Source organism: Nothobranchius furzeri, chromosome 11, assembly GCF_043380555.1.
Source record: "Nothobranchius furzeri strain GRZ-AD chromosome 11, NfurGRZ-RIMD1, whole genome shotgun sequence".
NCBI lineage: Eukaryota > Metazoa > Chordata > Actinopteri > Cyprinodontiformes > Nothobranchiidae > Nothobranchius > Nothobranchius furzeri.
The window spans coordinates 22,782,208-22,798,923 of record NC_091751.1 but is presented as its reverse complement, the minus strand read 5'-3'; the positions used below and the strand labels follow the sequence as shown (position 1 = coordinate 22,798,923).

Genomic DNA, 16,716 nt, shown 5'->3' with positions numbered 1-16,716 from the left:
ATGGGCCTGTAAATAAATAGTTGATAAATAAGGTAGAAACAGATCGAAATAACGTCCTCACACTGATAAATGCCTTGAGACGACTCTTGTCGTGATTTGGCGCTATATAAATAAACTTGAATTGAATTGAAATAATAATTAACCTCTCTGAGGACACTGTGCTAGTGTACTCTCCTACAGCACCTTGACACGACTAAATAAATGTTATACAACATTTTGTGAACATCAATTTATTTGCATGTATTTGTTATAAATGCCACTGTATAATTCTTGCTGTCAGTATTAGCAAGATATTGGTATTTGGGTCTGTACTGGTTAGACTTAAATGAGTTAAACCAAGGTCTATAGCCCTTGGGTCATAAACTATGAGCTAAAAGCATATTGGTCGTTTTATACTGGGAATCGGGAGTTATTTTAGTGATCATCTTGTTTCTTATTTATTTTTGTCCTGATTGCGCCCTGAGCAATTTTATGACTGAATAAAAACAAATAAAATCAACATTAATTGAAAAATCGTCTTAAATAATCGAGATCTCAATTTCAGTCACAATAATCGTGATTATTATTTTTGCCATAATCGAGCAGCCCTAGTTTATATTATACTATACTATATTATATTAGATTATAATAGATTAGATTATTAGATTAGATTACATGTAAATACTTTGTCACAAAACAAAGTCCCTTTTATTTGTATTTAATAATTTATTTTGTTTTTAGGTCACTGGTAATGAAAACAGCAACAAAAACATGCTGCAGTGTTTTACATATTACAAGACACTGTAGCACTATACAGTCTGACATGTGAATTTAGACGTATTCTAAGAAAGATTTGGGCAGAATCAGGGATACATTCTATGATTGTTACAAACATTTTACTTGAAAGCGTCAACATTAACAAATATCCTGCAGCAACATGTAAATTGGGAGATAAAGAAAGAAAACACATGACACATATTATGTGGTTTTAATGAGGCCCTTTGTATAATCGCCTTTTGATTCAAGCAGACATTTTCTTTTATAAAAACATACATGACTATAAAAAAACACAAATCACGTGTAAAAGATTTGCAAATACAGAATGTTTTAATAAAATATCTAAATCTATGTGGATTTAGGACATACACATTCTATATTATGAAATTATTATTATATTACTGTGCATTTGTGCAGATGCAATGAGGAGTTACTTGAATTCACTCAGTCAATTTACTTGAGTGCTTTTAGAGCAGGGGTGTCAAAAATGCGGCCCGCGGGCCGGATCAGTCCCGCACACAGTTTAAATCCGGCCCACGAGATGATTGTGTAAACCTTATTTTCAGACTTAACAATGTAAAGTCTGAAAATAAGGTTTCATTTTTCAGTTAAACTACTGGTTAAAGCTAAAAGATGTCAGGTATCAGGAGTCAAAGACATGCATGAAACTGATATAGCCATGTGATCTGTGAATCAGTTATTTGAATTACTGAGTAATAGTCTGGGTTTTTTGTTTTGTGTTTCACATTTTCAAATACAGGTGTTTTATTATTAATAGTGATGTTGTGCTTAAACTATTTTGGATACTCTGTCCTCAGGTTCCAGCTTTGTTTTATGTTGATCGTATTAAAACAAAGAAAACAATCTGAAGAAGTTTTTAATTTATGCATGCTTTAATTTTGCTGGTCTGGCCCATTTGGGACTAGATTTTCCTAAATGTGGCCCCTGAGCAAAACTGAGTTTGACACCCCTGTTTTAGAGTCTTATAAATCTGTGAGCCTGAATCAGAACAAGAATTTAGATGAGTATTATTCCAGCATCATTTCTAATGTACAACTAATAAACAGTGGAGTTTTTCCCAAAGTCGCTACTCTTTTCTTAGTTATGCCCTTTTTTGTTTTCATAGCACTTGTAGTTAGTTTGTTTTAGTGAAACATTTTAAACCAGCTGTGAGCCAACTTCAAGTGTTGGTGACATTTCTTTGCAAGTATTGTTAATTATTTACTGGAAGCACTAACATCCTGCTAAACCATGACTTTTTTAGCAAAGAGCTTATGTTGCTGCACACAGGCACTCTCCTGTCTGAGCTCCTTCTCACTCGATTACAATACATCTCACTGTTAAGTTCTGCAGAAACCTTTTCCTTAAAAGTACAAGGAGTCATCTCTGCTCTTTGGAGACAGGCACTGAGTCACGACTCACACTCACAATAGAAGAAACAGTCTGTCTTTATTCATAACAAAAACATTTCTACAGTGTTGCTCTACGTTTACATTGGTAAAGTGCGTTCATCAGACAATTGGAATTCACCTTCTGTTTTAGCAAAACAAAACAATAACGTTCATGTTTTCTCCTCCTGATCGATTATGTTATGGCTCTTAGTTGCTGCCCTGTGAACAAAAAACAGTCAGGTTAGATCTACGTCTTTAAAGGTGTGGTTCACGTATTTAATCAATACATTTGCAGTGGTCTCTAGTAGAAATTAATGCCCTGAAAGTCATATTCTGGGTACAAAAAGCCCTGGTGCACCTGTTTCAGGATCTAAAAGATTGCCAGATCAGAGTAGAGCTTCAGATGTTAAGATTTGGAATTTTTATTTCCTGATATTTAGACATCTCACCTCTGATTGGCTAACAACAACGTGACTCTACCCCTGACTCTGTTTGCTTTGCAACACTGATGTTTTATCTCCACAAATATCACAAGCCTGGAGGACTTCTGCTGTATGGTGGAGTTGCTAATGCTAACAGTTAGCTGCTACTAATCGAGATGTTCTCTGCTGTTTCCTGGACGCTAAACCAACACCAGCCTTCCCCGTCACAAGTCAAGATGGGTTAGTCCATGAATGTTATGTGACACACTGTCAGGCTTTTCAAATCTTAAGAGTTTCACCATCTTTTTTCTATCAGAAGCTAACACAGAAGATAGGTGCAGAAGACTATTGTGATGTTCAGCCTGCATGCCGACATTTTCAATAATAATAAGTAAAAAATGGTTTGTCAGTGAACCACACCTTTAAAGCCACAACGGCAAATCTGCAAAACAAGCTCGCTTAAAACTTTTTTCATGCCTCTTAACAATCAATGTTCTTCTAACATAACATAAATTTATTGCGGAGATTAAAAAATGAAAACAATTTTAAAAAGTTATGAAGTGGTTCTCTGGCATTTGTCTAAAAACCTCAACCAATAACACGACTTGGACTGAAACCAACCATCCTGTTGTTGGTCTCACTGAACCACCACACTTCAGCACTCCCCTGGGTCGTCCACTCATAACACACTCACAAATTTAGCAACAGAACACCACTGGTGTGAGTGGTTCAAGAGAGGGAGAATTAGCCGGCTGCTACCACTTCCACTTTAGGACAAACTCCAAAAAGACGTTTGGACCTCGAAAATGGCGGTTTGGTCTCGTTTCCTCTGGCCATGCACGTCCGGGTATCAGGCGGGCATGGCTCAGGGAGTGGGTTTAAAAGCTAGCCTGTTTTGCAGATTTGCCATTGCAGCTTCAAATCTTTGGTGTAAAACTGTTAAAAGTGGAAGTTACCGGTGAAGAAGGAGTTGCTTTGTAAGGTTCTCCCTCATCATCTCCATTTCTTTTGTTTTTCTCCTCTGAATATTCAGCTCAGCCTTCAGCTCTCTGCTTTGCTCTTCCAGAGAAAACACAGCTTCCTGTAAGAGAGGCATCCCATAATAACCAGCAGATTGTTTGGAGCTCTGAATGCTTCATCTAATAACTCCTGTTTAGTTGTTTACCTTGTAGCGGCCCACATCCTCCCACCTCCGCACCGTGGCCAGTTTGATTTTCTCCTCACAACAAACCTTCTCTAGTTTGAGTTTCTGGATCTGCTCCCTGAGGGGTCCCAGCTGGCCTCTCAGCTCCTGACCCTGTTCTCTAGCTTTCACCAGTGCAGCAGCGGTGGTCTCCCTCCTCTTTAACAGCACCAGCAACATGGGCTCATACCTGGGTGACGAGATCTTTAGAAGTTATTGATTAAATGTGTGAAAACGTAAAATGATGGAGCTGCAGCACCTGTCCTCCAGTGACTTGAGTTCACTCTGCAGATACTGCTGGATGTCCCCACAGGAATTCCTCCTGCACTCCATCAGCTCCTCCTGGGTGTTGGAGGTCTGGCTGGAGGTTGTAGCGTGAAGCTTTGCCCGTGCATCTAAAAGCTGTTTTCCATGGGCTGACCGCAGCTGGAGGCTCTCTTCTGTCAGCTGGAGCACCAGGGAATTGAGTTTTTCCTGGAAAATAAATGGGAAAAAGTCACTGGTAGGGAGTTTGTTTTTGAAGATGTTACAGCGTTTTGAGCCGTCTCACCTCCTCTCTCTTCAGAAGCTCCACCTCACGGCGATGATGGTTCCCAGCTGCTTGACTGAAACCACCATCTCTAGCTACAGCAAACAGCCTCCTCTTCAGCCTCCTGAGCTCCTCTTGAACACCCTGTCTCTCCAGGTTTGCCTTCCAGAGCTTCCTCTCCTCCTCTGCCCGCTCTTCTCTGAGACTGTACACCTCCCTCTTCCTCTCCTCCCGTCTCACCTCCTCCTCTTTCTTGAAAACATTCATCAGCTCTGTAATTTTGCTGTCAATCCACTGTTCAGTGTCTTCTATATCCTGGCTTCTTCCCTTTTCGTCTTCTTGTTCTTTATGGCCTCTCAGCTGTAGAACCTCCACCAGAAGGTCCTTCCTTCTTCTCTGTAGCAGTTGGACCTCCTCTATGCAGTCCTCCATCTGAGACCCCAGAGCTCCTAATGTTTTGAGGTCAGCCCAGAGCTCAGGTATCTCTTCATCCACGTCTAACTCTGTTCCATCTCCGTTCATTCCTGTCCTCTCCTTGAACATGTCTCCTGGATCTGTGTGGGGTCTCTTCTGAGTTCCTTCATTCTCTTGAGCTTTACTTCCATCCACGCAGAGTTTTGACTGAACCTGAAGGCTCTCCAGCTCTGGCAGGCTCTCTTGCTTAACTGGCACCAGTGTGGTACCTTGATAGCGGTGTGGGCTCTTACTGATGTGTACGTACTCTTGGCCTAAATCTGCTGCCAGATCTTGAAGCTCAAAGTCCATGCCAGCTTCTTCCATGCAGCTTTCATGCATAGCCAACATCCCCAACAGCTGGCCCTCGTACTCCACCATGGTGGCGCTGAGTTTGGTACCAGCTGAGGAAAGAGGCATCTCTGTTTGCTGGTAAACCTGACACTTGTCCATAAGTTCACCAAAACCTTGGCCTGGGGCCATCTCTCTTTCTGCATCCTCCATGTTTGTGTCTATGTAGCTGGTGGACAGGTAGGCATGGGGAGCTGTGCAGGTTTCTTGATAACGTTTCATCCTAACCTCCTCTCCGACCTGACTGCTGCTCAGACGTGTTTCTCTGTAACCTGCTGAGTGACACGAGCCAAAGGGAACATCTGTAAGCTCCTCACAGCTTCTTAGCAAGTCATCCATCTCCTGCAGGTACGGATTCACCAACGATGATTGTTTTAACTGCCTTTCTGGGAGGCCTGATGGGGGTTCTTTCCTCTCTTTTTGTTCCACGTTAATCTCATCTGAATCCCCTTTGTCCTCTCTGATAAAGAGTGTCTGAAATCCAGTGGGTGAAACGTCCTCCTCCTTGTTTTCCATTGGCTTGGTTGAATTCTTGCAGCTTATCCAAGTGTAGAAATGCCTTTTAGACCAGGAAGATCCTTTTAGAGAAGCAGAAACATATTTTTCATAATAAAAAGAGGTCCTCTTTCACTTATACATTTTTTTATGTCATAAAAGGAAAGAGTAACTGCATCGCCGCCATAGTGGATGGGATCCTCACTCTCCAAACCCAATTGGAGTCAAAGCAGAGTGAACAACTTTACCCGTTTTTTGTGCACTATTGAAAACAGATCACGTGGGACTTTAGTGGGATTAATCAAGCCTATCTGTTGGGATTTTATTTTTTAATGTTTTATTTATTTTATTAGATTCAATTTATATTTTAACTATCGTGCCATACCATATGTGTGATTTTGTGAAAAAGCATAATAAAACGTGTTTTTTTTTTATTTGGGTAAGCACCTTTCTCAGTAGAAATAAATGCACTGGGGGTAAGGGGGTGAATGGACACCTATCCAATGCCACTACGGCAGCTCCAACAGACAGCGCCAGTCCAAAAGACGTCTATGTAGATGGTGTCTGTGGTTATTGAAACTAATTTCTTGTTTTTTTCTGTGACAAAATTGGTTTTTAGATTTTAATGTTACCTGTTCACTCTTTCATCACTTTTCTCAGTTATCCCAGTCAGATCAGTCAACTCTCACACCTGGTATTCATCCATGTAATAGTTGCTTCTCCCCCCTTTGTAAAAAAAAAAACGTTCAATTCAACTCTTGGATCAGATCCTGGTTCCTCCTCTGATGTTTCCAATTCCATGGTGTTATTTATTACACTTTTATAGATATCCATCCATCCATCCATCCATCCATCCATCCATCCATTCTTTCGTTCTTTTTTTAAACACAGAAACAGTTTTGTTTACCTGTTTGTAGCTACAGTTTCGCCGACGGCTGGCACTGTAGCTACAAACAGGTAAACAAAACTGTTTCTGTGTTTAAAAAAAGAACGAAAGAATGGATTTAGAAAGACACAGCAAGAACACACCTAAGATATCCATCCATCCATCCATCCATCCATCCATCCATCCATCCATTTTCATCCGCTTATCCGGAGTCGGGTCGCGGGGGCAGTAGTCTAAGGCGAGAGGCCCAGACTTCCCTCTCCCCAGCCACTTGGACCAGCTCCTCCGGGGAAATCCCAAGGCGTTCCCTGGCCAGGTGAGAGACACAGTCCCTCCACCGCGTCCTGGGTCTACCTTTAGGCATCCCCCCGGTTGGACGTGCCCAGAAAACCTCACCAGGGAGGCGTCCAGGAGGCATCCTGACCAGATGCCCGAGCCACCTCAACTTGATGATATATCATTGCATAATAAAATAAATCAGATCATTATATAGTTGTTATAGCCGACATCATAAATCAGTCTTTAAACTGTGATTTTAAGTAGAAGGTGTTGGGTTAATATTTACTCAATATGTGGACTCAGCCATGTGCAGTTGGAGCAGTTTATCAAGGCCATGCTGCTACTGACAGCTGTCCCTCCAGCCCAAATGCCCTGGCACTCAAACCTCGGGAATGTTTAGACACACCTCAGACTTGCCTAGTCATGCAATCACATAAGCACCCCGGCGCTAATACAAACTCATACATTCGGACTTAGCTAGAAGCAACAGCGAGTGGCATTGTACAAAGTACATGAAAGCAAGAGCTAATCATAACATGCCACTGTGTCTGTTGATGGATGGCTGTTTTATGTTGTCATCTAGAGGATAAAGGGAATGTAATGCAATCCTAATAGGTGAATACCAAGCCCAGCCAACCATCTCTCAGCAGTCAATCGATCTAACTGACCTGGTTGTGTCTCCTGTCAGAGGTTTGGGGGCCACGGCGGTGTTTGGCTCTTATTTTGGGAAACAGAAGCTGAGTATAAGCATCCCGGTGGGACCAACGTTAGCGTAGTTAAACAAAGTTCTGGGGAGGATCAGACCAGCTGTCTTCTGCAAGACAGACATGGGCACCAGGCAGCATTCCTTTGGACCTCAACACCCCGAGGAAACTCTGAGCTACATTTAATTCTCTAAACACAAACTTTCCTTTTTCACCAGGATCCAAAAGTTTAAAGGTCATTTCAGTCAAATAATTTGTTGTTCATTAAAAATAAATGATTTTAACGTGCAGCAATAGAAGGTACATAAATGAATTATAATTCAGATTTGATCCATATTATTGTTGTTATACTTACAAATTAGCATGTGTCCATAATCCCTCTGTTCACATGTTGAATCCTGCAGGTGAACTGAAGAACGTGTCGATAAAACTAAACGGGTGGACAGAGAATGAGCGGGAGAAGAGAGGAGGGTAAAGACAGCTGGCCCAGCCTCCTCCTCTTCCTCCTCACGGAGCTGCTATGACTACCTCAGGTCTGTTTGGGGTTATTAATAAACACTGATGGGGAGCTCGAGTGGCACCAGCAGATCTTTGGACTCAGAAACAAAAAAAATAAATAAAATAAACCCTAATCTTGGAATGATCTGCCTTGTTTTACTATTGCAGATTTCAAAACCATAATGTTCACATTGGTTCTTATTATTCTATAAAGTTTCACATTTATGAGGTTAATACGTCAAAAAGGATATTTTTTCCTACTAACCGAACATGCATTTCACTTGCTGCAGAGGTGGATTGTTTTGTTTAATGCACTTTTGAAAGATAATTTGTGTGAATTGTTTTTTATTAAAACCATCTACAATATTCTTTTATTTTAATTTTAATGTTGCCAAATACTTCTAATTTATTTTTGTCTATTTTGTTTGGAAAGAATGTAGTTACAGCACAGGCGTGAATATATAACACTAAAGCATGGTGCCGGTAGTGTGATGGTTTGTTGCATCATGGACTGAAACTTTAATTCTGTTCTCTAGCAGAAAATCCTGAAGGAGGACATCTGACCTTAAGCAGGCCATTAATAATGGAAAAAACCCTCCGTGAGTAAGAAAGAGTGAGACAAAAATTTTCCTCTGTGATGTGAGGAATTCATTATTCACTGTAATCAATTTTTGGCAAAGGAAATGATCATTTGTTGCCATTTTGGGGGTGTTTATGAATGTGGAAGGGGCCCAGCATCCTGGGACTAATAACATCAAGAGGTAATAAATAAAGTAATATTTATGTCAATTTAACCCTTTACAGGTGACCAGGGCACTGTAATCAATTTTTGGCAAGGGAAATGATCATTTGTTGCCATTTTTGGGGTGTTTATGATGATACAGTAGGCAGTATGAGTACAATAACATCAACAGATAATACATAAAACCGTTATTTGTTCAGTTTTAGCCTCCATGAAAAACTGAGCGATTCAATCACTTTTTGGCAAGTAAAATGCCATTTTAGTTGTCTACAATTAAATCATCAATAAAGAATTTCAAGATATTTTGAGGCGTTTCTTATAGGTAAACAGGAGGGTGTAGTCTCTATTTGGCAAGTGACAATCTTAATTTTATGTGCTGAAGTGCTTTTATCTTGTTACTTTTAAATAGAGCAAAGTAATGTATAGATAGTAACCTACACAGTGTCATTAAAGCCAAAGCTTGATCAGTTTAAATACTATTTTTCAAGTAAAAATGTGCCCCAAACTAGTTAACTGTGGCTCCATGTCAAGTGGACTAAAGAAAGGAAAGGGAAAAATCTAATCGCTTCATAAAACGTTTGACTTTACATTCAACACAGGGTGCGATTTTACATTGTTTATTTATTTTTTTGTGTCAAGGCTGTAACATAAAGATAGCCAGTTCTTACCACAAACCATCTTTCAATCGCAAATATTGCAAAAAGAATTAATATATCCTCATTGTGAACGTTTAACACAATAGCAACACTTAAAACAACTTCCGAACTGGAAAAACTAATATCCGCGATAAACATCTGTTGAAGTACCGGACGAGGTTATCTCTGCTTTCTCAATGTCCATATTGCTACATATGCCAAGTTTTAAGGCGAAATCCTGGGAAATTTCGTCTAGAAATGCAATTACCCTAACCATGCGCGATCCCGCGGTGGCTAATCATTTTTTGGCAGCCAGTCGATTTATGGCACAACACGGGAAAGTGAGTCTAGCATCTTTTCTGAATTGTTGCCTCCTGGGTGCTGCTACTTTAATTCTTCACGTGTCTCAGGACGTGGAGGGGGGACTGCTACAGTGTTTAAAGACTCTTTTAAATGTCAGCGATTCCGCCTACCTCGATGTTTTTCCAGTTTTGACTGTCATCTCTTTGAACTTGGTAGGCATGATCCATGTGCTGTGTATGGTAATCTATCATCCCCCGCGATACAACAAAGGTTTTTTAACTGAGTTTGCTGGACTTTTAGTTGAAGTGTTGCCTGCTTTTGATAAGCTGATCATTTTGGGAGATTTCAACATTCACGTGTGATGTCCTGATAAACCCATGGTGAATGAATTTTTGAGAATTGTGGACTCTTGTAATTTGGTGCAACATGTTTTTGGACCGACTCAGGAGCAGGGACATGTTCTTGATCTTGTTTTAACATCTGGGCTGTCTGTTTCTGACATTGAGATTTGTGACGCTGTTTTCTCAGATCATATGCCTTTACTTAGTCCTGACCTGTAGAGCTCTTAACAACCAGGCTCCAAGCTACCTATCTGAGCTTTTATCCCCACACACCACCTCACGGAACCTTAGATCCACATCTGAAAACCTCCTGGCTGTTCCTCGAACCAGACTGAAAACCAAAGGGGACAGGGCCTTTCAGACTATTGCAGCCAGACTTTGGAACAGTCTACCTTCAAATCTCCGTCTCTCTAACATTGTAGAGGTCTTTAAAAATCATCTAAAAACTCACCTTTTCATCCAGGCGTTCCCTCCCTAAATGTTTCAAAAAGATGGCTTTGTTCGGGTTCACACCTTCACTTTGTTTATACTCATGATTTTATTTTCTATTTTATCACTGCTATTGTTTTTCTGATGTTTTTATTGGTTAGATGTATTTGCCCTGATCTTTATCATGTTGGACAGCGCTTTGTGATTTATTTCTGTGAAAGGCGCTATATAAATAAACTTTTACTTACTTACTTACTTACTTACTTTTTAGCATAGCCCTCTCTGACAACAGTCGAAAATCACCTGCTCGTTTCAGGCATTAACTGCTCCCCATTTTTGTGGCAAATTTGATATGATTTCTAACAACCTAGAATCATTTTCTGACGGTATAAATGAACTTAGCTCACAGGTCCATGATTGCTGCAGCACCATTATGGACTCAGTGGCCCCATTGCAGCTCAGGAAATCCAGGGCTAAACGTGAGCCATGGATAAATGAGTCCACGCGCAATGCAAGAAGAAAATGTCGAATGGTTTAGAGGAAATGGAAAAAGGACAGGCTAATGATTTCTTTCCAGATGTTAAGAAATGCTCTTCATTGCTATCAGGCTGTGGTGATGGAGGAAAGGAGGAAATATTTCTCAGCTGTCATTCAGTCTGCCCGCAGTAAGCCACGTGTTCTTTTTAATGATTTAGATAGCGTCCTCAATGTCGACCAACCTGCAGAAATTGAGATCTCTCAGGGGCTGTGTGAATCGTTTTTGACATTTTTTATCGATAAAATAGTGAGCATTAGAGCTCAGATAACGGCATGTCCGCTCCAGGTTGCTACAAGATGCTGCCCTTCAACTTTTTGTCAATTTGATCCACTTACACTGGATTGCCTGTGGGAGATCGTGGAACCCTTAAAACCCTCAGGTTCTCCTACTGATGTGATTCCTCCCACCTCTTTAAGGAGGTTTTTTCCTCCGTGGGTCCCTGGGTTCTTACCATGGTTAATAGTAGCCTTTCATCTGGTGTGGTTCCAGAATCTTGGAAACATGCTGTTGTTCAGCCACTACTTAGGAAGCCCAGTCTTGACTCCTCTACTGTGTCTAATTATAGGCCTATTTCAAAACTTCCATTCCTTTCAAAGGTTCTGGAAAAAGTGACGTATTTCCAACTGACGGAGTTTTTGCATGCGAATGATATTTGTGAAAAATTCCAGTAAGGTTTTAAGAAGGCGCATAGCACAGAGACTACACTGCTCAGGGTCTTAAACGACATTCGTTTAGCTACTGACTATGGTGATTTTGTGATTCTGGTACAGTTGGATTTGTCTGCTGCCTTTGACACCGTGGATCACAGTCTCCTGATTTCACGGTTACAAGAGTCTGTGTGTTGGGATTAAAGGAGTTGCTTTGGACTGGTTTAAGTCCTATTTGGCTGAGAGGTCGTTTTGTGCATCATTAGGTGGCTTCACGTCATCTCGCTCGCCTCTCGTATGCGGGGTTCCTCAAGGATCGGTGCTGGGCCCGTTGTTCTCTCTTTATTTGCTACCTCTGGGTTCTATTTTTACAAAACATGGATGATCTTTTCATCTATATGCAGACGACACCCAGGTTTATATTCCCATTAAATGTGGCCTACCCAATTCTTTAGATCCTCTTCTAAACTGCCTAGATGAGGTTCAAACCTGGATGTCTGCACATTTTTTACATTTTAATAATGACAAGACTGAGGTCATGCTTTTTAGTCCTAGTGTGTCCAGTGGGCCATGTTCTGCTGACCTTGGTCCACTAGCCATATTTTTGAAACCTGTAGCGACCAGTCTGGGAGTCCGGCTTGACAGTGATTTGCTTCTGGAAAAGCAAATCAGTGCCGTCACCAAAGCCAGTTTTTATCAGTTAAGGAGGATCGCCAAGGTTAAGCGTCTGCTCTCAAGTCATAACTTTGAGACGGTGATTCATGCGTTTATTACATCACGCCTTGACTAATGCAACACACTGTACCTTGGTCTTCCTCAGTCTCACATCTCCCGTCTTCAAATGGTGCAAAATGCTGCAGCACGCCTATTGACGGGTTTGAGAAAGAGGGAGCACAGTATCCCAATTTTAGCTTCGCTGCGCTGGCTGCCTGTCGATTTTAGGGTCCAGTACAAGGTTCTTTTATTGGCTTTTAAAGCTGTACATGGCCTTGCTCCGCAGTATCTTTGTGAACTTTTAGTTACTCATGCCCCGTCTCGGTCACTGAGGTCAGCTGACCAGTTTCTCCTGGAGGTGCCGAGAACAAAGAGAAAGCTCAGGGGTGATAAAGCTTTCTCAGTAGCAGCTCCAAGGTTGTGGAATGCACTCCCAATTCAGATTAGGATGGTTTCATCTCTGTCAGGTTTTAAATCACCTTTAAAGACTCATCTGTTCTCAGTTGCTGTAGCGTGATGAAGGGCCTTTAATTTGTGACAAAGGTCACACTTTCCCAGCTGGGTCAAGCTGGGTCAGACTGTAACTTTTAGTTCCACAGATCAACCCAGGAGCCCTGATGTCTAAAGAATATCATCCTTTATCCGCTGCTGTTCCTTCCCAGAAGGACACTTCGAGTCACGATACTAATTAAGTAATTATATTAATAAACTCTTTGACTTTATTACTGTTTATTATAATCATCATAAATAATCACTTGTTTCAGTATAAATGTATTTTAATTACTGAAATGAATTATTATGCTTTGGGTATAATAATGATCACTATGATTATGGTTGATAATGTGTGTTCAGTAACCAGAAGGTCAACTTCCACTTATCCATCTAACACAGAGTTTATCCAGAGTAAAGGGTAATCTGCCATCACATGTTTTTGGACTCATGACCAAAGCTTTCTTGCTCTGAGAGGGCGTGTTCTGAGGGCTTTGTTAAAACTAACTTCCAGCAGCTTTAACTTCAGTTCGTGAACCAACCACCATCACAGGAGGATAAGGGATGGCTGCCCTAACTCCACCTGCTGTTCTGTCACGCTGATAGAATAGCTTTGAATAAACTGTAACCAGCTGACGAAAAAACTCCTCCAGAGTTATTGATTTTTGAGTTAAGTAAGACGAGACTCCTTCAGAGTAAGCCAGATGCTCAACACTGTGTACCCGGCGACATCTTCGGACCAGAGAGTCGGTTCCTCGAGTCTCCTCTACCGGACCGAGTACCTGGAGGAAGAAACCATCCTCCCTTGACCACCGGATCCTCACGAAGGGTCGTCCTTGCTGGGTGAGGTAGCACACAGATTGTGTCTGATGCTGTTTTCTCTAAGTAAACAACAGTTAGCTGCAAAATCATCATTTCCAACCCAGAACGCGTTCCTCTCTCTGAAAGAAACCTGAGAACATCCACGCATCCAAAACTCGCATTTCATTTTAGCTTTCCATCCAGACACAGGTAAAGTTTTAATATCAAAGCTGGTAAATTGTCATCCATGAATTGTCATTTTTAATTGTCATAAATTGTCGTTTCAAATCGTCAAGTTTAAAATTGTTAGTAATAAATTCTTCATTTTTAAACTTTGCCTCATTCTTTGAAATGAAACACAGAAAGGTATAAATATTTCTGGTTGTTGAAAAAGCAAACATTCCTAACTTCTGATTCAAAAATAAACTTTTGCTATTAAATTTAATTATCTTAATTTAAACGTTAATCTTTGGATTAAAAATAGACCAAACAGGTTGGTGTATGAACTTAAATCGATTATATACAATATTACGGCAGCAGTAGCTCAACAGGTTGAGCGGGTTGTTCAGTAATTGGAAGGTTGCAGGTTCGATCCCGGCTCCGGACAGAGAATTCTGCTGTTGTGTCCATGGGCAAGACACTTAACCCACCTTGCCTGCTGGTGGTGGTCGGAGGGACCGGTGGCGCCTGTGCTCGGCAGCCTCGCCTCTGTCAGAGCGCCCCAGGGCAGCTGTGGCTACATTGTAGCTCATCCCCACCAGTGTTTGAATGTGTGTGTGTGAATGGATGAATGATACACTGTAGTGTAAAGCGCTTTGGAGTCCTTCCTCTGAGAGGCGCTATACAAGTGCGGGTCATTTATCATTTATAAGTATCCTGGATATTTATACATGATATAAGCTTCATATGCTAATGTGCTTGGTCATTCTCAGAATCTACAACTGATAGCAAACAGTGTTGATCCTAGTATGTAGGAAAACCCTACAGTTGCTTTTAATTCAGTTTGAGAATGCATCTGTTTTTAGTAGCTTTTATGTCAGTTTGACATGTTTGTTTTATCATGTTTTTACTTTGTGATGAACTTTTTCTCTTATTTTTAGAATTTTTAGGGAACTTCTGTTCCTTTTGGCTTGTTAAGCACTTTGGTCAGCTTTTATGCTGTTGTAAAGTGCTTTATATATATAGTTGACTTGACTTGACTATATTTCTACTACTATGATGATGCAGAACAAATGAGCTAACGTGATATCAACAGAGACACCGAATGAGCAGTGATGAAATATGAGCTTAGATGTTATGTAAAAAAAAACCTAATAAAGTGTCTTAGAAAATTGTGATGTCTGGGTTGTAAAATAAGTCTGGCTGAATGTTTACTTATGTTTAACAAATGATCTAATTACTAAAACCATCCTGATGCCAGGTGTGCGGTATGGTACCAGTGCGATGAGGCTTCTCAGTGATCCTGCGTGCCACACAAAGTCTCCTCGGCATGCGAGTAGTGTGACTTCTAGATGTCAAAGGCCATGTTCCTCTGAATCTGCATCAGCTGGTCAGAGATAACCTCAGGGTCTTGTGGCGAGACAATTCGTGTCTGAAGAGTTGTTTCTCTGATGGAGTTTTGCAGTTTTGCAAAGAAAGTCTTACTTTGGAAAGGATGGTTCCTTATGCTTACGGACACAGTTTGGCCAAACTAGACAGCTTGCTAACTAAATTTTTAGAGGAACAGCTATTCCTTTTGTTACCTGTTGTTTATAGATTTAGACCAAGCAGAATGTACCAAGTGTAAAATGAGCGTTTACCAAGAGACCACAGACACCACTCCTTCCCCAACCACTTAGAAGAGTCTTCTTTCACTTAATGTGAAGAACGTCTGTTATAACAGTCATGTATCAATATAGTAATATTAATATTTGAATATCCTGATTATAAATCATTATTAAATTCAACAAGTAGACACATTTGCGGTATTCAAGATCTGAAATAAGTCATGAAATAATAAACATTTATGTTGATTCATTCATTACTGTGAGGCCGTCAGGCATTATTAAAACAATTTAGATAAAACTTTAATTGTAGATTAAACAGAATATGACTGTAAATAACTTGTAAAGTTAGGGAATAATTTCATTTTATTGACCTTGGCTTTGTAGGCCCGTTAAGTCAGGAGATATTTCATCATAGCTTCCTCCTGGTCATGGGTGCCATGACCGGTGTCTTGGGTGGCACCCTGATGAAGCAGGCCTCGTCCACGCCACATCTAGAATCTTCTGGTGAGCTTTAACTGGCAACTGTTGTTTTGAGCAGACTCGTTTCCCCTTTTGGACTCATGAACACACAACATCATTCGTGCACCTTTAATAAACAAAATAAAAATAATGTACTCTTCACATAAACAGCCAGTTTTTCTGCCTCAGAATAAAAATAAATTATCTGCCAGAACGATGAAATCTGAGGACCATTTAGCTGAATTTTCATTTTAAGTTTGTGAATCTAATTTCATTTGTTTTTATTTTACTAACAGAAATACAAGACCATATCCTGAATACCAGGCCGTGTCTTTTTCCTTCTGACTTTGTGTCCACCCTGCAGCAGATTGGCCCAGATGCGGATGATCCCATAAGTAATACCTTTACAACATGGTGTGGATGGAAGTGTGTGTGTGTGTTTGGAGTTGACGACGAAGATCATCACTTCAGGATTCCAGCCGCGCCTCGTCATTATCGAGACATCTTTAAATAGCTGAGCGTGCTTTTGTAGCTACAGTACTTCCCATGAGGGCCGCCTTGTGTCTAAACTCCTGACCTGAACTTCACACCAGCAGACAGCTGGTCCTATTTCGTAGAACAAGAGTCAGAAGAGCGAGGAAATGACTCTTCACATGTACAAAAGACAGATAAGAAGAGATCATTTGAGTTGGTGATGTAAAAAGACAACATCTAGGTTTTGTGTGGTTTTTAATTTAATTTAATTTGATCATTTCGCCCTTAAATTCTCATACTTTCTACTCATAGTAGCGCCTCATTGTCACAAGCTGTAAAACACCCCAGGTACCAACAGATGGCAGTGCACTGTAACTTTAATTATTTTCCTTGGCTTTTATTCCTCTGAGAAGAAGACTGAAATCTCTATG

The 16,716-nt window shown here is 40.6% G+C and overlaps 1 protein-coding gene across 2 annotated transcripts; it reads right to left on the bottom strand.

Moving 5' to 3' along the window:
* Window positions 1-2,180: 2,180 nt before the first annotated feature.
* Window positions 2,181-7,940, bottom strand: sync (syncoilin, intermediate filament protein). Of its 2 annotated transcripts, XM_054745965.2 has the most exons (7): window positions 7,805-7,940; window positions 6,213-6,306; window positions 4,303-5,663; window positions 4,012-4,226; window positions 3,735-3,942; window positions 3,526-3,650; window positions 2,181-2,366 (listed from the first exon to the last, which is right to left on the bottom strand). In XM_054745965.2, exons 3-7 carry the CDS (start codon window positions 5,599-5,601, stop codon window positions 2,318-2,320), a joined length of 1,896 nt encoding a protein of 631 aa, XP_054601940.1. In that variant the 5' UTR covers window positions 5,602-5,663; window positions 6,213-6,306; window positions 7,805-7,940; the 3' UTR covers window positions 2,181-2,317. The 2 variants fall into 2 exon arrangements, with proteins under 2 accessions (XP_054601940.1, XP_015811195.1); XM_015955709.3 differs by lacking the exon at window positions 6,213-6,306.
* Between the last annotated feature and the right edge of the window lie 8,776 nt (window positions 7,941-16,716).

Bases quoted from the DNA above. Each gene is read 5' to 3' on its own strand.
- sync (XM_054745965.2), bottom strand. From the start codon at position 5,601: ATGGAAAACAAGGAGGAGGACGTTTCACCCACTGGATTTCAGACACTC. The intron at 3,943-4,011 runs GTGCTGCAGCTC...CTCGTCACCCAG, and splicing joins CTCAAGTCACTGGAGGACAG to GTATGAGCCCATGTTGCTGG. The intron at 3,651-3,734 runs GTAAACAACTAA...CCTCTCTTACAG, and splicing joins AGGATGTGGGCCGCTACAAG to GAAGCTGTGTTTTCTCTGGA.